This window comes from Papio anubis, chromosome 8 (genome assembly GCF_008728515.1).
Source record: "Papio anubis isolate 15944 chromosome 8, Panubis1.0, whole genome shotgun sequence".
NCBI classification, from domain to species: domain Eukaryota; kingdom Metazoa; phylum Chordata; class Mammalia; order Primates; family Cercopithecidae; genus Papio; species Papio anubis.
In genome coordinates this window covers 97716954-97732901 of record NC_044983.1, presented here as the reverse complement: position 1 = coordinate 97732901, position 15948 = coordinate 97716954, and the positions used below count along the sequence as shown (strand labels likewise).

General features: G+C 38.9%; 1 protein-coding gene across 9 annotated transcripts in view; it reads left to right on the top strand.

Moving 5' to 3' along the window:
- Positions 1–15948, top strand: part of UBR5 (ubiquitin protein ligase E3 component n-recognin 5) — a 154453-nt gene that overhangs the window by 63256 nt on the left and 75249 nt on the right. For 7 of the 9 annotated variants that reach the window (XR_002523917.2, XR_002523918.2, XM_017962206.3 and 4 more), the window contains exons 6-9: positions 2068–2257; positions 2784–2943; positions 3838–3987; positions 6690–6901. Coding sequence is in view for 7 of the 9 variants with exons in the window: in XM_017962206.3 (XP_017817695.2) it covers positions 2068–2257; positions 2784–2943; positions 3838–3987; positions 6690–6901 (712 nt within the window). In the remaining 2 variants the exon portion in view is untranslated. The remainder of the gene's footprint in view (positions 1–2067; positions 2258–2783; positions 2944–3837; positions 3988–6689; positions 6902–15948) is intronic. The other 2 variants (XM_021942551.2, XM_021942550.2) reach the window with 1 other exon arrangement.

Sequence of the window (15948 nt, the reverse complement as noted above, 5' to 3'; positions counted from 1 at the left end):
TATATTGCTTTTCTCCAGAGTTATCTTGGGCAGTTCTTAGGCTATAAATACAGATACTGCATAAACATGAATTGGTAGTGTGCATCAGCAAGTACAGAAGCCCATCAAAAGGATGACAACAGCTTCTCTAGGTTTATTTTTTCATTTTACTGAGGAAACTATTTAAACAGTTTTTTTTGTTTAACCAGAGATTGGACTTTCCAGTCAAGTGAGAGGAGAAACCATGGAAGTTTGGTATATACTGATTTAAGAATCATTATTGGTTAATGTATTCCAAACTTCTAAAGGGGGGAAATGGTTTGGAAAATCAAATTGAAATGAAGTCTGTTTGCATTGGGAGTTTGAAGGTTTCAGCCTTAGGCAGTGAGTACAGTAGGAATTGAGAGTAAAATACCTCTATCTAGGTCAAATGATCTCCAAGTATTAGATTCATTTTGAAGAGAACAGACGCTGCCCTAATTTAAAAAGCTGAAGTGACTTGTGTGACCATTTTCTTTAAGATGTGATTAAGTACAGAAGGCAGTCATGGTTATCTAGATGAGTTGATTTGAATCTTCTTAATGTTCATGTTTGGGCAGTAAGTGAAGATGTAGATGTCATGCCCTTTCTAAGTTGTTTTCTCACAGGAAAAAATTACCATATTTAAATAGCAGCTCCCTCTTGGACAAGGTGGTTGATAGTGCTGAATATTAATGCAGTACTATCTTAGCAAATGAATGTTTATTTCATGGGAAGCACTGAATTCTAAACTCTGAATTTTAGTTTTTGTGTAACAACGTTGGTAGTTAAGTCTGATAGGTCTTTCATGCAAAGGCAAGATGTGTTCACTTTATTTTATTTATTTTATTTTTTTATTTATTTATTTATTTATTTATTTATTTATTTATTTGTTTGTTTTGAGACAGAGTCTCGCTCTGTTACCCAGGCTGGAGTGCAGTGGCGCGATCTTGGCTCACTGCTACCTCTGTCTCCCGGGTCCTGGTTCAAGCAGTTCTCCTTCCTCAACCTCCGGAGTAGCTGGGATTACAGGCACGTGCCACCATGCCCAGCTAATTTTTCTATTTTTAGTACAGACAGGGTTTCTCCATGTTGGCCAGGCTAGTCTTGAACTCCTGACCTCGTGATCCACCCATCTTGGCCTCTCAAAGTGTTGGGATTACAGGTGTGAGCCACCGTGCCTGGCCGATGTGTTCATTTTGTAGTTGTGATTAAAAATACATAGGTGGCTTTAAAAAATTATTTCCCCAGGACTTTGGGAGGCCAAGGTGGGCAGATCACCTGAGTTCAGGGGTTCGAGACTAGCCTGACCAATATGATGAAAACCTGTCTCTACTAAAAATATAAAAATTAGCCAGGCTGAAAAAAAAAAAAAAAGCCAGGCTGTGGTGGCCCACACCCGTAATCCCAGCTACTCAGGAGGCAGAGGCAGAGGTTGCAGTGAGCCAAAATGTTGCCACTGCACCCCAGGTTGGGTGACAGAGGGAGACTCTGTCTCAAAAAAATTTTTTTTTGTAAGGATGCAAAAGTGTGATGTTTATCTTTATAAAAAGTGAAGTTATATTTAAGCATTAAAGAAATTGGATTGGGCATGGTAGTACACACCTGTAATCCTGGCTGCTCAGGAGGCTGAGACGGGAAGATTGCTTGAGCCCAGGAGTTTTGAGACCAGCCTGGCCCACATAGCAAGACCTCATCTCAAAAACACAAAAAAATTGGGACAGTTATCAGGTATCTTAGTGCATGCCTGTGGTCCCCAGCTACTCAGGAGGCTGAGGCAGGAGGATCACTTCAGCCCAGGAGTTCTAGGCTGTAGTGTATTTTGTTTGTACTTGTGAATAACCACTGCTCTCTAGCCTGGGCAACATAGCAAGATCCCATTTCTTTAAAAAACAGTATTATTATTTTAAAGCCCAGTTCTATTACCTTATTCTTTCGTCAAAACACTACGTAACATGTTATGTCAATTAGACAAATAATTTTATTTTAGCTGAAAATAATAACAGTGAGACCCAAGCCATCAGAATGATTGTTTAAAAATGCTAATTTTATAAATTCTCCAATATTTAGAAGCCGCTGGAGTTCTGGAGTGGGTGGAAGTGGTGGAGGATCCTCTGGTAGGTCGTCAGCTGGAGCTCGAGATTCCCGGCGGCAGACTCGAGTTATTCGGACAGGACGGGATCGAGGGTCTGGGCTTTTGGGCAGTCAGCCCCAGCCAGTTATTCCAGCATCTGTCATTCCAGAGGAGCTGATTTCACAGGTATGGATCTTATAGAACACTTAATGTCAGACAACAGGACAAGGTGAGGTTTTACTGAATATGTGGGTTGTAGTCATGACTCATATCATGAATTCTGAAATAACTTTTTCTATTTTGATCCTATAAAGTTTATTTTGTTTTGTTTTGTTTTGTTTTTTGTTTTTTTTTGAGAGGCAGTCTCACTCTGCTGCCCAGGCTGGAGTGCAGTGGCTTGATCTCAGCTCACTGCAACCTCTGTTTCCTGAATTCAAGCAGTTCTCATGCCTCAGCCTCCCAAGTAGCTGGAATTAACGGGTGTAGCCAGCACACCCAGCTAATTTTTGTATTTTTTAGTGTAGACGGGGTTTCGCCATGTTGGCCAGGCTGGTCTTAAACTCCTGACCTCAGGTGATCCGCCCGCCTTGGCCTTCCAAAGTGCTGGGATTACAGGCTTGAGCCACCACGCCCTGTCCTAGAAAGCTGATTTTGATAAATAATTTAATCAAAAGAAAATTACCATAGCACTTCTTTTTATTTTTTATTTCAGGCCCAAGTTGTTTTACAAGGCAAATCCAGAAGTGTCATTATTCGAGAACTTCAGCGAACAAATCTTGATGTGAACCTTGCTGTAAATAATTTACTTAGCCGGGATGATGAAGATGGAGATGATGGGGATGATACAGCCAGCGAATCTTATTTGCCTGGAGGTTGGTGGATCACTGTCATGTTTTTCTCAGTGCTGGAGTGCTCTTTGAACTGGGGAATGGAATTTAAAGTACATAGACTTTTCTGAGTATTATTTTCAAGGTGGTAGATATTTTTCATTGTAGAACTGCTTGATTTGATTGTAAAGTTTCTTTTAAGGGAAAATGGGGAAGTAGTTTTGCTCAGTGGATTTGTGCTTGATCCCAACAAAGACATGGCTGTATGTGCATAGCTTTATAACTAGATGACACATGACTCTACAGTATTGTTTTTTGATGCCTTTATTACTGAAAATATGTAATAACTGAACTACATTTTGATCTTGACTGTCTTATCTCTGTGATGTCACAAGTGTTGTATCTTTTTTTTTTATTTATTTTTTTTGAGACGGAGTCTTGCTCTGTCACCCAAGCTGGAGTGCAGTGTGAGATCTCAGCTTACTGTAAGCTCTGCCTCCTGTGTTCACACCATTCTCCTGCTTCAGCCTCCTGAGTAGCTGGGACTGCCGGCATCCGCCACCATGCCCGGCTAGTTTTTTGTATTTTAATAGAGACGGGTTTTCACCGAGTTGTCCAGGATGGTCTCCATCTCCTGACCTTGTGATCTGCCTGCCTCGGCCTCCCAAAGTGCTGGGATTACAGGCGTGAGCCACTGCGCCTGGCCACAAGTGTTATATCTTAACGAGTGATCTATATTTCTTGTGATTATGTAGTAAGTAGCTCAGGCAACATTTATGCATTTGGTGTTCTTAAAATATTTGTTAGTAATGTAAGTTGTGTTTTTCCTCAGGTGATGTCAGTCCCTAGTTTTTTAATGTATTTTAATTTTTAGAGATCTTTCAGCAGTCTACAGATGCTCTTTGTGTGTATCCTTCAGTGGTTTGTTTCTGTTTATAGAGGATCTTATGTCTCTCCTTGATGCTGACATTCATTCTGCCCACCCAAGTGTCATTATTGATGCGGATGCCATGTTTTCTGAAGACATTAGCTATTTTGGTTACCCTTCATTTCGTCGTTCATCACTTTCCAGGCTAGGCTCATCTCGAGGTAATTTTGCATTTATTTATTTATTTATTTATTTATTTATTTATTGTCGCAGGCTAGCTATATGGAAAGATAGTGGTAGAATCGACTTACTGTATTTGAACTTCTAATATTGCAGTTATTATTAGTTTTTTATGAATGCTTTAGCATTAAAATTATTTATTATTTTGAAGAGCCACAATAGTATTTTAGAGTTGATCTTATTTACATTGTGGAATTGATGTCAAGGACTATGACTTCACCTAAATGTATTTTTAATTAGGAATATGGATTCTGAACTAAAAGCAGAATTCTACTTTACAGTGACATGCAGCATTCAGAAAACAAGTCTTAGTTTATTTGTTTAAAATAAGTGATCTGTTTATTTTAAATCCTGGTTAGATAAAATAATGAAATGTGAAAAAACTTACTAGAATGGGTTTAGGACCAATATTAAATGTGTAGAAATGTTTAGTTTATTAAAACGCTTCTTTTTTTTTTTTTTTTTGAGACAATGTCTCACTCTGTTGCCCAGGCTGGAGTACAGTGGTATGATCTCAGCTCACTGCAGCCTCCACCTCCTGGGTTCAAGAGATTCTCCTGCCTCAGCCTCCTGAGTAGCTGAAATTACAGGTGCCTGCCACCATGCCCAGATAAATTTTGTATTTTTAGTAGAGACTGGGTTTCACCGTGTTAGCCAGGCTGGTCTTGAACTCCTGACCTGAGGTGATCCGCCCATCTTAGCCTCCCAAAGTTTTGTGATTACAGGCATGAGCCACTGCGCCCAGCCTAAAATGCTATTTTCAGAAGTTTGAGGCCGGGCATGATGGCTCATGCCTGTATTCCCAGCACTTTGGGAGGCCGAGGTGGGTGGATCATGAGGTCAGGAGATGGAGACCATTCTGGCTAACACAGTGAAACCCAATGTCTACTAGAAAAATACAAAAAAAATTAGTCGGGCGTGGTGGTGGGTGCCTGTAGTCACAGTTACTTGGGAGGCTGAGGCAGGAGAATGGTGTAAACCCAGGAGGCGGAGCTTGCAGTGAGCTGAGATCACGCCACTGTATTCCAGCCTGGGAGTGCAGGCTTTTTTTTTTTTCTCCAAAAAAAAAAGTTTGAAATCCTTAAAAGATACAGTACATGGTAGAGGTTAGAAAGATTTTGAAATAATTAATCCTGCCTTTCTCTGCATATGTTTGTGTATAGCTTGTTTACATTATAATTGTCAATATTTTTACTTTCCAGAATGTAAAACTACTTGATTCAAATAACAGAAATTAGCTGTATTTACTGATCTTTAAACTGGAAAATATGCCATGTTATATTGAGAGCTTGCTGCATATACTTTTAGTACTTAGGAATAAAGTTTTAAAATAACAGATCTGTGGTGATCTTTTAATATATTGAATGCACTATGTAATAGCATTATGAATTTAAAAATAAATGCATACTTTACTGCCTTAAATGTATCAAGTAATATTTTCAAATATTCCATATCTAACATAAATAACTCCTTTAAATGTCTCTTCCCCCCTCCCCCCCGCCTTTCTTTTTTGAAACGGAGTTTCGTTCTTGTTGCTCAGGCTGTAGGGCAATGGCATGATCTTGGGTCACTGCAATCTGCCTCCCTGGTTCAAGTGATTCTCCTGCCTCAGCCTCCCAAGTAGCTGAGATTACAGGCATTGGCCACCTCACCAGGCTGATTTTGTATTTTTAGTAGTGACATGGTTTCACCATATTGGTCAGGCTGGTCTCAAACTCCTGACCTCAAGTGATCCACCCACCTTGGCCTCCCAAAGTGCTGGGATTACAGTCATGAGCCACCGTACCTGGCCAAATGTCTCTTTTCCTATGTTCATTCTATGTAGGCATTACTTTTAGTTTGAACCATATGGAATAGCTAATACTTGACCACTTTTGACCTATATATATGGCAGTTTTGTATAGTTCAATTTAATTATTGTTTCTAATCCTTATTTATCCTATTCTTAGAAAGTTTATTTTGGTTATGTTATTTAAAAAGTAATATATGAGCAACTTAAGAAAAACTGGCTTTAGATAGTTTGTAGGCCAGTAGCCATGGGAAGCATTTTGGTAAGGAAATCGTTTTATAAAGATTCCTTTTTAAAAAAACAGACTGTCTGGTTCCTCAAAAAATTTTAAGACTTATTCATAAAAATCTGTCCTATAAAAATTACTCTAAACAAGGGCTTGGTTTTTAAAAACTTTCTACTTAGCTTATATTAATGGATTCATAGTTTAACCTTTTTAGGGTTTTTTCTATGTGTACATTTTTTGAGTTTGCTTATATGTGTAACATGTGGAAGTTCTAAATTTATGTGCTTTTTAAACCCACCAGTAGACAAATGAGGAGTGTATATTTTCTAGTATATAAATTGAATTCATAGTAAGCATTTCTAATGCAAGCCAACAATTTAAAATTCTTTTAAAAAAACCAAATATAGTTCAGAATAAAGCAGTTCAGCTCTAAAACCATATAGTTGAAATATAGAAAAGTCTGCCTCTAATTTTTTAAAATACTAGTTATAATTTTTATACATTCACTTGAAAGGGTTGATGTTTTGAATGTTGCATGTCAGCCTTATTAGATATACATTTACATAAATTTTTATGAGTAGATAAACTGCTGTTAGTTGCATCCTGAAGGGTCTTTACTAGAGAGTGGCTTACTTTTATCCCACTGGTGTGACCCAATTGCATACCAGTTCTCCTTCTTCCCTTAGAGAGAGACTCTGAGCTGTTGCGTGAACGTGAATCCGTTTTACGTTTACGTGAACGAAGGTGGCTTGATGGAGCCTCATTTGATAATGAAAGGGGCTCTACCAGCAAGGAAGGAGAGCCAAACTTGGATAAGAAGAATACACCTGTTCAAAGTCCAGTATCTCTAGGAGAAGATTTGCAGTGGTGGCCTGATAAGGTATTTGGAAAAAATTCACACCGCTTCCATTTAAGTGGATCCCTGACAACCCCTCCCTCCAAGGTTTCCATTTTATTTATTCTGGTTTTTGTACTATCACTCAAGGAAAAACACAAATATAAAACAATATTTTTGTTTTGTTTTAAAATATAAATAGAATGTATCTTTATTTGGCACTCCATGAGTCATCTCAGTGAGATGTATTCAGTGGTGCAACGTATCTTACTGCTTGATGAAGTAAATCAGAGTAATTAGGATGGTAGTTCTAGATAACACATCAGCATGCTATTCCAGTACTTCCTTTCTGGTAATAATTACTCTAATAAATGATGTTACATTCCTTGGTAGAAATTTGTTTTGTCAAATTTCTAAAGTCAAGTGGACACCAGTTTCTGCAGGGTGTGTTTTTGGTCATTGATACAGCATGTATATCATGACAAGATTAGGGATCTGTGTTCCTTGATTAGTTAACTATGCCATTTAATGGCAGTGAGTTCTGACAGATCCTTTGCTGTGAATGCTGTGGGAGACAAAGCTGACTGAACAGGAATGGGCTAGGGGAGTATGCTCTGCATCCTGAGGAACAGTGCAATGACTGGATTATAGAAAACATCTAGGATTTGGTAATTGATTTGAATCTTTAAAAATCCATCACTGCCATAAGTGAAACAGAGTTGATGCATCCTGTTCATGGTATGTATGTAATTGATAGTTCATCTTCAGAGGCTCCTATTGGAACCCATGTTTTTCACTTGTTTTTTACTGTGTCTCTTTTTTCTTATTTCCAGAACCATTTGGGTAGGAATTTTTCTGAAGCAGAAATAAACTAAAAGAAGATGGGAACTTTGGGGCCCTACTAGCAGATAAAGGGAGCCTGATAAGGATTTCTTTCCTTTCTTTGATTTAGAACTTGAATCTGGGATATTGAAGGGAAATATTATTTAACTTTCCAAATTTACGTTTCCATAGTTACCGTGAGTCTTGTTGTAGTTCATTTATTTTCCTCTGCATTCAGCTCATGTGGCAAGCTTGAATGCAAGAAGGAACCTGAATTTTAATCAGTCTCTTTGGAAGCAAAAGGTTATTCTGTCTTCTTTGGCAACTGCCAAACTTTCCCTGAATTGCATTCTTTTACTTATTTCCCTAAAACTAGAAATGTCCCAAGTTCTACTTTTACTTCATGTGGTAGGGAGTGATTTAAACCATTGGGCTTTCACTTTTTTTTTTTTCTTTTGGTACATCATTTACCGTTTCCTATTTCTCTTGCCTGAATCATGCTGGAGCTGTGTCTGTTTCATATTGGCAGGAAGTAAAAGAGGACTCTTGAATTATGTTTTAATAGGGCCATCATGTATTATTAATCTAGGTTTCTTTGTCATGTATTATTTTTGATTAATGAAAGTATTTCTGAATAGTGCAAGTTTAGCAAGCCTGGTCATTATACTCTCTGTTAGATTTAGCTAGCCCTTGTTGGCCTGGCTAAAAATATGATAGATATGTTTTTAAGTACACTTTGTTTTTATAGACAGTTGTAAGTGCATCATGAAATCTTGGCACTTTAGACTTTTAGTGCATTATTCCTTGGTTTGTTTAGCCACTGAGTGAATGGAAGAAGAGTGGTATGTGAAACAAAGTATATCCTACCTATATTCTTTTTTCCATTAAACACCAAATTTAAAATAGCAACATCGAAAAACACTTTTTATTAGCACATGATTGAAATCTAAAAATCATACTTGAATTCTGGGACAGAAAACAGCTTAAGCCTTTAATTAAACTGTTAAGCATTAGCATAGTGATCAATAAATACCATTAGGTGCTTGTTTGCAGGGCTGAATGCTACAAGAGAATATAGAGAGCTATTAAAGGGAAAGAAGATCTTGTTTTTAACTAACTTTAGGAAAACAAAGTATTATACAGAGGCACAGGATAAATACCATGTGCAGAAACTGGCAATATGTGAGACCTATATTGGTTTCCCAAAATTAGTTAGGGGTAGTGATTCCTGAGGAGCAGAAGGTTTTGGGGGGAGGCTTGATAGGGAATAGAGAGGTAGGTGGAGAATGCAGGGAGATAGGGTGTCAGGATGCATTTGGTATTTACCACTGGGGAGAGGAGGTACCAGCACCAGATGAGAGTGGTCTGCCAAGAGTAGGGGCTTGTCTAATGAGGGATCCAGTAGGAATTCCCAGCTCAAGACAGTTTGAATGTCGTACTAAGGGTGACACTGGGAAACTAGAGCAGTTGCAGAGCATGCATCTATCATTTTATCTCCTTCATGCCACAGACATTGCTGCTAATTGCCTAGTACCTTGCTACTTATGGGGGCTATATTAATCACAAGATTGGATATTGAGCCAGTCCTAAGAAACTTGTGAGGTTTAGTGTAGGAGACAGGTGATGATTACTCATTCAAAGTAATATTCTTAAAGTGTGGCTTCCTTTATAATCTTGATTGGGGTTTGCTTTTTAAAAAAATCTTGGTAACTTGCATTATTTTGACTGAAAGTGTTATTTCTACGTTCTTGACATACCAGGCTGCTAAAGGATAGTCTCAGTTTTGTACACAGTAGTAAACTTGGAATATAGCTGGAAAAGACCTTTGGCTTGCCTCTGATCCATTCATTTTTATGGAGAAGGAAACTTCATGTCTTTGTTTATTTCACATGGCTTGTAAATGGCAGATGTAGCAATGAAGTTTCTTTTTAAATATGGGAAGGAGTAGCTTTTTTTAAGGAGTAGGGGCAATCAAAATATGCATCCTAGTTTAATTTCAGAAATGAGCTAATACAATACTCTTAAATATTAAGTATGGTTGTTAATGTTCATAGTAATTTTCATTTTGCCTCTTGTTAGGGTACAAAGTTAATTCTGTTGGTAAAGGAGCTGGATTAGTACCTACTTTCCCAGCATCCATTTAGAGGAGCAACCAGTTCCTCAAAATTCTACCTTTTTTTTTTTTTTTGACGAAATTTCGCTCTTGTCGCCCAGGTTGGAGTGTAGTGATGCGATCTCGGCTCACTGCAACCTCTGTCTCCTGTGTTCAAATGATTCTGCTGCCTCAGCCTCCTGAGTAGCTGGGATTACAGGCACCCGCCACCATGTCCAGCTAGTTTTTTGTATTTTTAGAAGAGATGGAGTTTCACCATGTTGGCCAGGATGGTCTTGAACTCCTGACCTCAGGTGATCCACCCTCCTCAACCTCCCAAAGTGCAGGGATTACAGGCGTGAGCCACTGTGCCTGGCAGTTTTACCATTTGTAAGCTAATAAAATTATTTTAATGATAGGATGTTCTCTTTTCTTTAAGGTTTTGTGGTATAATATTGAACTGAAAATATTTGAGGTGACTGTAAAATACAAAGATTTCCCAAAATTATTCTTTGAATTAAATGTCAAAACTAATATAATATAAAAGCATAATTAAAAATTATAGGCATCTTGAAAGCTCCATAAAGACAGAAGTAAGGGTCATTCAATCATTATTAATTTAGAAACCTTGACTAAATATATGCCATGTGTTAGACCTTTTGTTAGATGTTAGAGTAAGAGATTTTATAGGAAGAAGAAAAATAATAGTAATCTGAGTAAGCACTATAATAGATTTCCATACATACATACATAATAGCTACACAATAGCACAGGAGGCATTGGGAAATCACAGGAGGCTGCGCAGAATGATTACAAAGAGTGTGGACTCTGAAGTCAAGCTGCTGGATTTCCTATCTTAACCCTGCCACTGTCTAGTTGTGTGACCTTGATCAAGTTCTTTCTTCTCTCTGCCTTGGTTTTCTCATATAGATAGAGATAGTAATAATTTTTACATTATGGGTTTGTTATGAGAATTAAATGAGTTAGTTTATGTAAAGTGCAAAGAGCAAGGAGAAACATGGTCCTGTCCCACAAAGGGAGAACAGGCAGTTCCTGCAGATCATGGGAGGGTGAGAGAGCCCTGTTGGGTTATTTCCAAGTACGTTTATGTGGGAGTTGTATTTTATGTGCCAGGTTCTCTGTTGGTAGTGAATTGGACACAGACCAAAAAGATACAGATCATGCATGCCCCCTTTATCTGACTGGACTAGAATGAACTCAAGTTATGAAAACATTTTATTACAGTAATAATTTAGTGTAATAGGAAATTAAGGGCAGCCTATATGTACCAAAGTGAGAAGGGGAGGGAGTGCCTAACTAAGTCTGTGCTCTAAGTCCAAGGTTATGATGCTCACAGTCAAACTAGCCAAGTTTATACTGGTTTCTGAAGGTTTTTACCCCAAAACATCAACTTTCTTATTATGCTATCCCTACTCCCTAAAATCCATCCTTTCTTTCTTGTCTCCCCCTCCTTCTCTTCCTTCTTCTCTCCTCCCATACTCTGCCTCCGACTCCTTTCTCCCTGCTCCCTTTACTCACCCTTCTCTAGCCATTCTTTCCATCCTTCCATCTGTCCACCTTTCCGTCTAACCATCCATGCATCTACTGTTTTTTACTGTTTTTTTGACTTGTATGACTGCTCGTTACATTTTGTATTTCTGGAATAGCTTCGATAATTCATTTACTTTGGTGAGAAGAGGTAATCTTTCAATTAGGTGGTTCTATAACATGACTGTATTTTCTCTTGGTCATTTTTGCAATTTATTTTTTCTAGTTTAGAAATTTAGTATGTTGCTGAATGTCTGCAAGTAAATTGTAATTATACATGTGTTTATACCAGCCTACTTCCAATAAAAATCTGAACCAAACACATTTTACAAGGCCTAAGCCAGACGAAGACGCCAGAGGAAAAGAAAACCATAGGCTAATAATATTTTTGAACATTGATGCAGAAATCCTCCAAAAAAATTCAGGAAACTGAATTCAATACATATCAGAAAGATTATACATGATGACCAGGTAGAATTTATTCCTGGCATGAGGCTGGCTTTATATATACACATTAATCAATGTGCTAGATCGTGTTAGCAGTATGAAACCTGAAAATCACATGAACACCTTGATTGACGCAGAAAAAGCATTTGGAAAAGTTGAGCATTCTTTTTTTTTTGAGACGGAGTCTCGCTCTGTTGCCCAGGCTGGAGTGCAGTGGCGTGATCTTGGCTCACTGCAAGCTCTGCCTCCTGGGTTCACGCCATTCTCCTGCCTCAGCCTCCTGAGTAGCTGGGACTACAGGCGCCCGCCACCACGCCCAGCAGATTTTTTATATTTTTAGTAGAGACAGGGTTTCACTGTGTTAGCCAGGATAGTCTCGATCTCCTGACCTCATGATCCGCTCACCTCGGCCTCCCAAAGTGCTGGGATTACAGGCGTGAGCCACCATGCCCGGTCGAGCATTGTTTCTTGATAAAACTCTTTAACAGTTTAGGTGTGAAAGGAAAGCTCCTCCATATAATAGAAACCATATATGAAAAAACCCATAGCTAACAATCAACAGGGAACAACTCAGAGGTTTTCCACTAATATTTAATGTAAGGCAGGGATGCCTGCTCTTGCCAGTTCCATTCATCATAGTACTAGAAGCACTAATGAACATCAAACAAGAAAAAGAAATAAAAGAACCAGATTGGAAAGGAAGAAGTACAATTATCTCTATTTGCAGATAACATGATCTTATATGTAGAACCACCTCCAAAATTTCACAAAAAAACCTGTTAGAATTAATAAATTCATTAAAGTTGCAGGCTACAAGGTCAGCATACAAAAATCAGCAGTATTCCTATACACAAGTAACAGCCTAGCTAGAAAAGAAATTAAGAAAATAATCTTGGCTAGGTGCTGTGGCTCGTGCTTATAATCTCAGCACTTTGGGAGGCTGAGGTGAGAGGATCTCTTGAGTCTAGAGAGCTTCATGGATGGGAAGAATTAGTATTGTTATACTGCTCAAAATAACGTACAGATTCATACGTAATCTCTATAAGAATTCCAGTGGCATTCTTCATAGAAATAGAAAAGCAATCCTAAAATTTGTAAAGAACTATAAAATACCCCAAATAGTGAAGGCAATAATGGGAAAATTGTAGGCACCATACTTCTTGGTTTAAAATAAACAAAGCTATAAGCAATCAAAACCATATGGTACTGGCATAAAAACAGAAACATAGACCAATGGAACAGAATAGAGAGCCCAGAAATAAATTCAAACATACATTATTAACTAATTTTTGAGAAGGGCACCAGTGGGGAAAAGATAGTATAAGTGGTACTGGGAAAACTGGATTTTCACATGTAAAATTGGATTCCTATCTTAGACAATACATAAAAATTGACTCAATAGACAAAAGACCTAAATGTGAAGTATGAAACCTTACAGACTGTAAGAAAGTTTAAGGAAAGCTCCTAGACGTTGCTCATGGCAGTGATTTTTGGATTTCACACCAAAAACTCAAACTTCAAAAGCAAGAATAAGTAAATGGAACTACATGAAACAAAAAGTCTTTGTGTACAGTAAAGAAAACAATCAACAAAATAAAAAGGCACCCTGTAGACTGTGAAAAACTATTTGCAAACCATGCATCTCATAAGGAGTTAATATTCAAAATTTATAAAGAACACTTGAAGTCAGTAGCAGAAAAATAACCTGATTAAAAAGCGGGTAAGGACCTTATAAGACATTTCTTCGAAGAAGACATAAAAATGGCTAACATATTTGAAAAGGTGCTTAATAAGTCAGTAATTGTCAGGGAAATGCAAATTAAAACCACTGTGGCACACCATCTTGCACCCATTAGGATAGTTGTTATGGAAAAGACAAGAGATAGCACATGTTGACAGTGATACAGAGAAAAGAGAACCCTTATATGCTATTGGGAACATAGATTGGTATGGCTATTTTGGAAAGCAGTATGAAAGTTCCTAAAGAAGTTAGAAATAGAGCCACCGTAGGACCCAGCAATCCCTATTATGTATGTATGCAGAGGAGAGGAAATCATGCATATCTGCACTTGGGCTGGGCATGGTGGCCCACGTGTGTAATCCCAGCAGTTTGGGAGGCCGAGCTGGGTGGATCACCTGAGGTCAGGAGTTCGAGACCAACCTGGCCAATGTGGTGAAACCTGGTCTCTACTAAAAATACAAAGAATTAGCTGGGTGTGGTGGCATGTGCCTGTAATCCCAGCATCTCGGGAGGCTGAGGCAGGAGAGCCGTGTGAACCTGGGAGGCGGAGGTTGCAGTGAGCTGAGATTGCGCCATTTCATTCCACCTTGGGCAGCAAGAGCGAAACTCTGTCTCCCCCCCCCCCCAAAAAAAAGTATCTGCACTCTCATATTCATTGTAGTATTATTTGTAATGAGGTAATATATGGAAAAAACTTAAGTGTCCTTCATGGACAAATGGATAAAGAAAACACACACACAGACACAACAGAAAAAAAGGAAAAATATTCAGCTTAATAAAGATCCATTTGCCACAACATGGATAGACCTAGAGGACATTATGCTAAGTGAAATAAGCAAGACACAGGGAAAAAACATACTGCGTGATCTCACTTATATGTGAAGTCTTTTTTTTTTTTTAATTTAAAGGTCAAATATGCAGAAGTAGAGAATAAAGCAGTGGTTACCATGGGCTGACAAGGAGTGTGGGGGTGTGAGGAAAGGAAAATGGGGTTAAAGGATCCACAGCAGACATGTAGGACGCAAATCCAGAGCTGTAATGTATGTCATGAGGATTACAGTTAATAAAATGGTATCATATTATGGATTTTGTTGAGTAGATTTTAGCTGCTCTTGTCACAAAATAGTAACTGTGAGATGATAGATATGTTGATCTATTATAGTAACAATGTAAATATCTACATGTATCCTATAACATGTTGTAAACTTCAAATATACACAATAAAATTTATTTATGTATTTAGTTAGTTAGTTAGTTTTTTGAGATAAGAGTCTTGCTCTGTCACCCAGGCTGTAGTGCAGTGGTATGATCTTGGCTCACTGCAACCACTGCCTCCCGAGTTCAAGTGATTCTTGTGCCTCAGCCTCCCCAGTAGCTGGGATTACAGGCATGTGCCACCATGCCCAGCTAGTTTTTGTATTTTTAGTAGAGACAGGGTTTTGCCGTATTGGCCGGGGTGTTCTCGAACTCCTGGCCTCCCTCAAGTGATCTGCCTGCCTCGGCCTCCCAAAGTGCTGGAATTAAAGGCGTGAGCCTCCACGCCTGACCAAAATTTATTTTAATAGAAAGAATCTAAAGGGACTTAAAAGGGGAAGATGAAGCCACAGTAGTAGCAATGACTGTTAAAAGTCAAACACAAAGAGCTAAGTAATAAAAGTTGATGGGAGTGGAGGGAGAAAAATTACAGAGAAATCTATGCTAGGTAAACTTGCTGAAGCTGAACATAAAAACTTTGCTTTGTGCTCTGCAACAAAACTGTTTCAATTTAAGGGGTGCATACATTCTGTATTTTCACTAAGCTCTCAGAAAGTGCTCGATGAGACTTATGTGATGAAGATGCAAAAGTGATTCAGCAACTCAGAACTGTTTTTTTTTTTTTCCCCCGAGGTGGAGTCTCGCTCTGTCACCCAGGCTGGAGTGCAGTGGCGCGATCTCAGCTCACTGCAAGCTCTGCCTCCCAGGTTCACGCCATTCTCCTGCCTTAGCCTCTCGAGTGGCTGGGACTGCAGGCGCCCACCACCACACCCAGCTAATTCTTTTGTATTTTTTAGTAGAGACGGGGTTTCACCATGTTAGCCAGGATGGTCTCGATCTCCTGACCTCGTGATCTACCCACCTCGGCCTCTCAAAGTGCTGGGATTACAGGCATGAGCCACTGCACCCAACTCAGTCCTGTTAATTAACATTAACTGGCAGGGCTGGTGGCTCAGGTCTGTAATCCCACCACTTTGGGAGGCCAAGGCAGATCACTTGAGATCAGGTGTTCGAGACCAGGCCGGCCAACATGGTGAAACCTTGTCTCTACTAAAAATACAAAAATTAGCCAGGCATGGTAGCGTGCATCTGTAGTCCCAGCTACTTGGGAGGCTGAGGTGGGAGAATCGCTGGAACCCGGGAGGCTAAGGTGGGCGAATCGCTGGAACCCAGGAGGCAGAGGTTGCA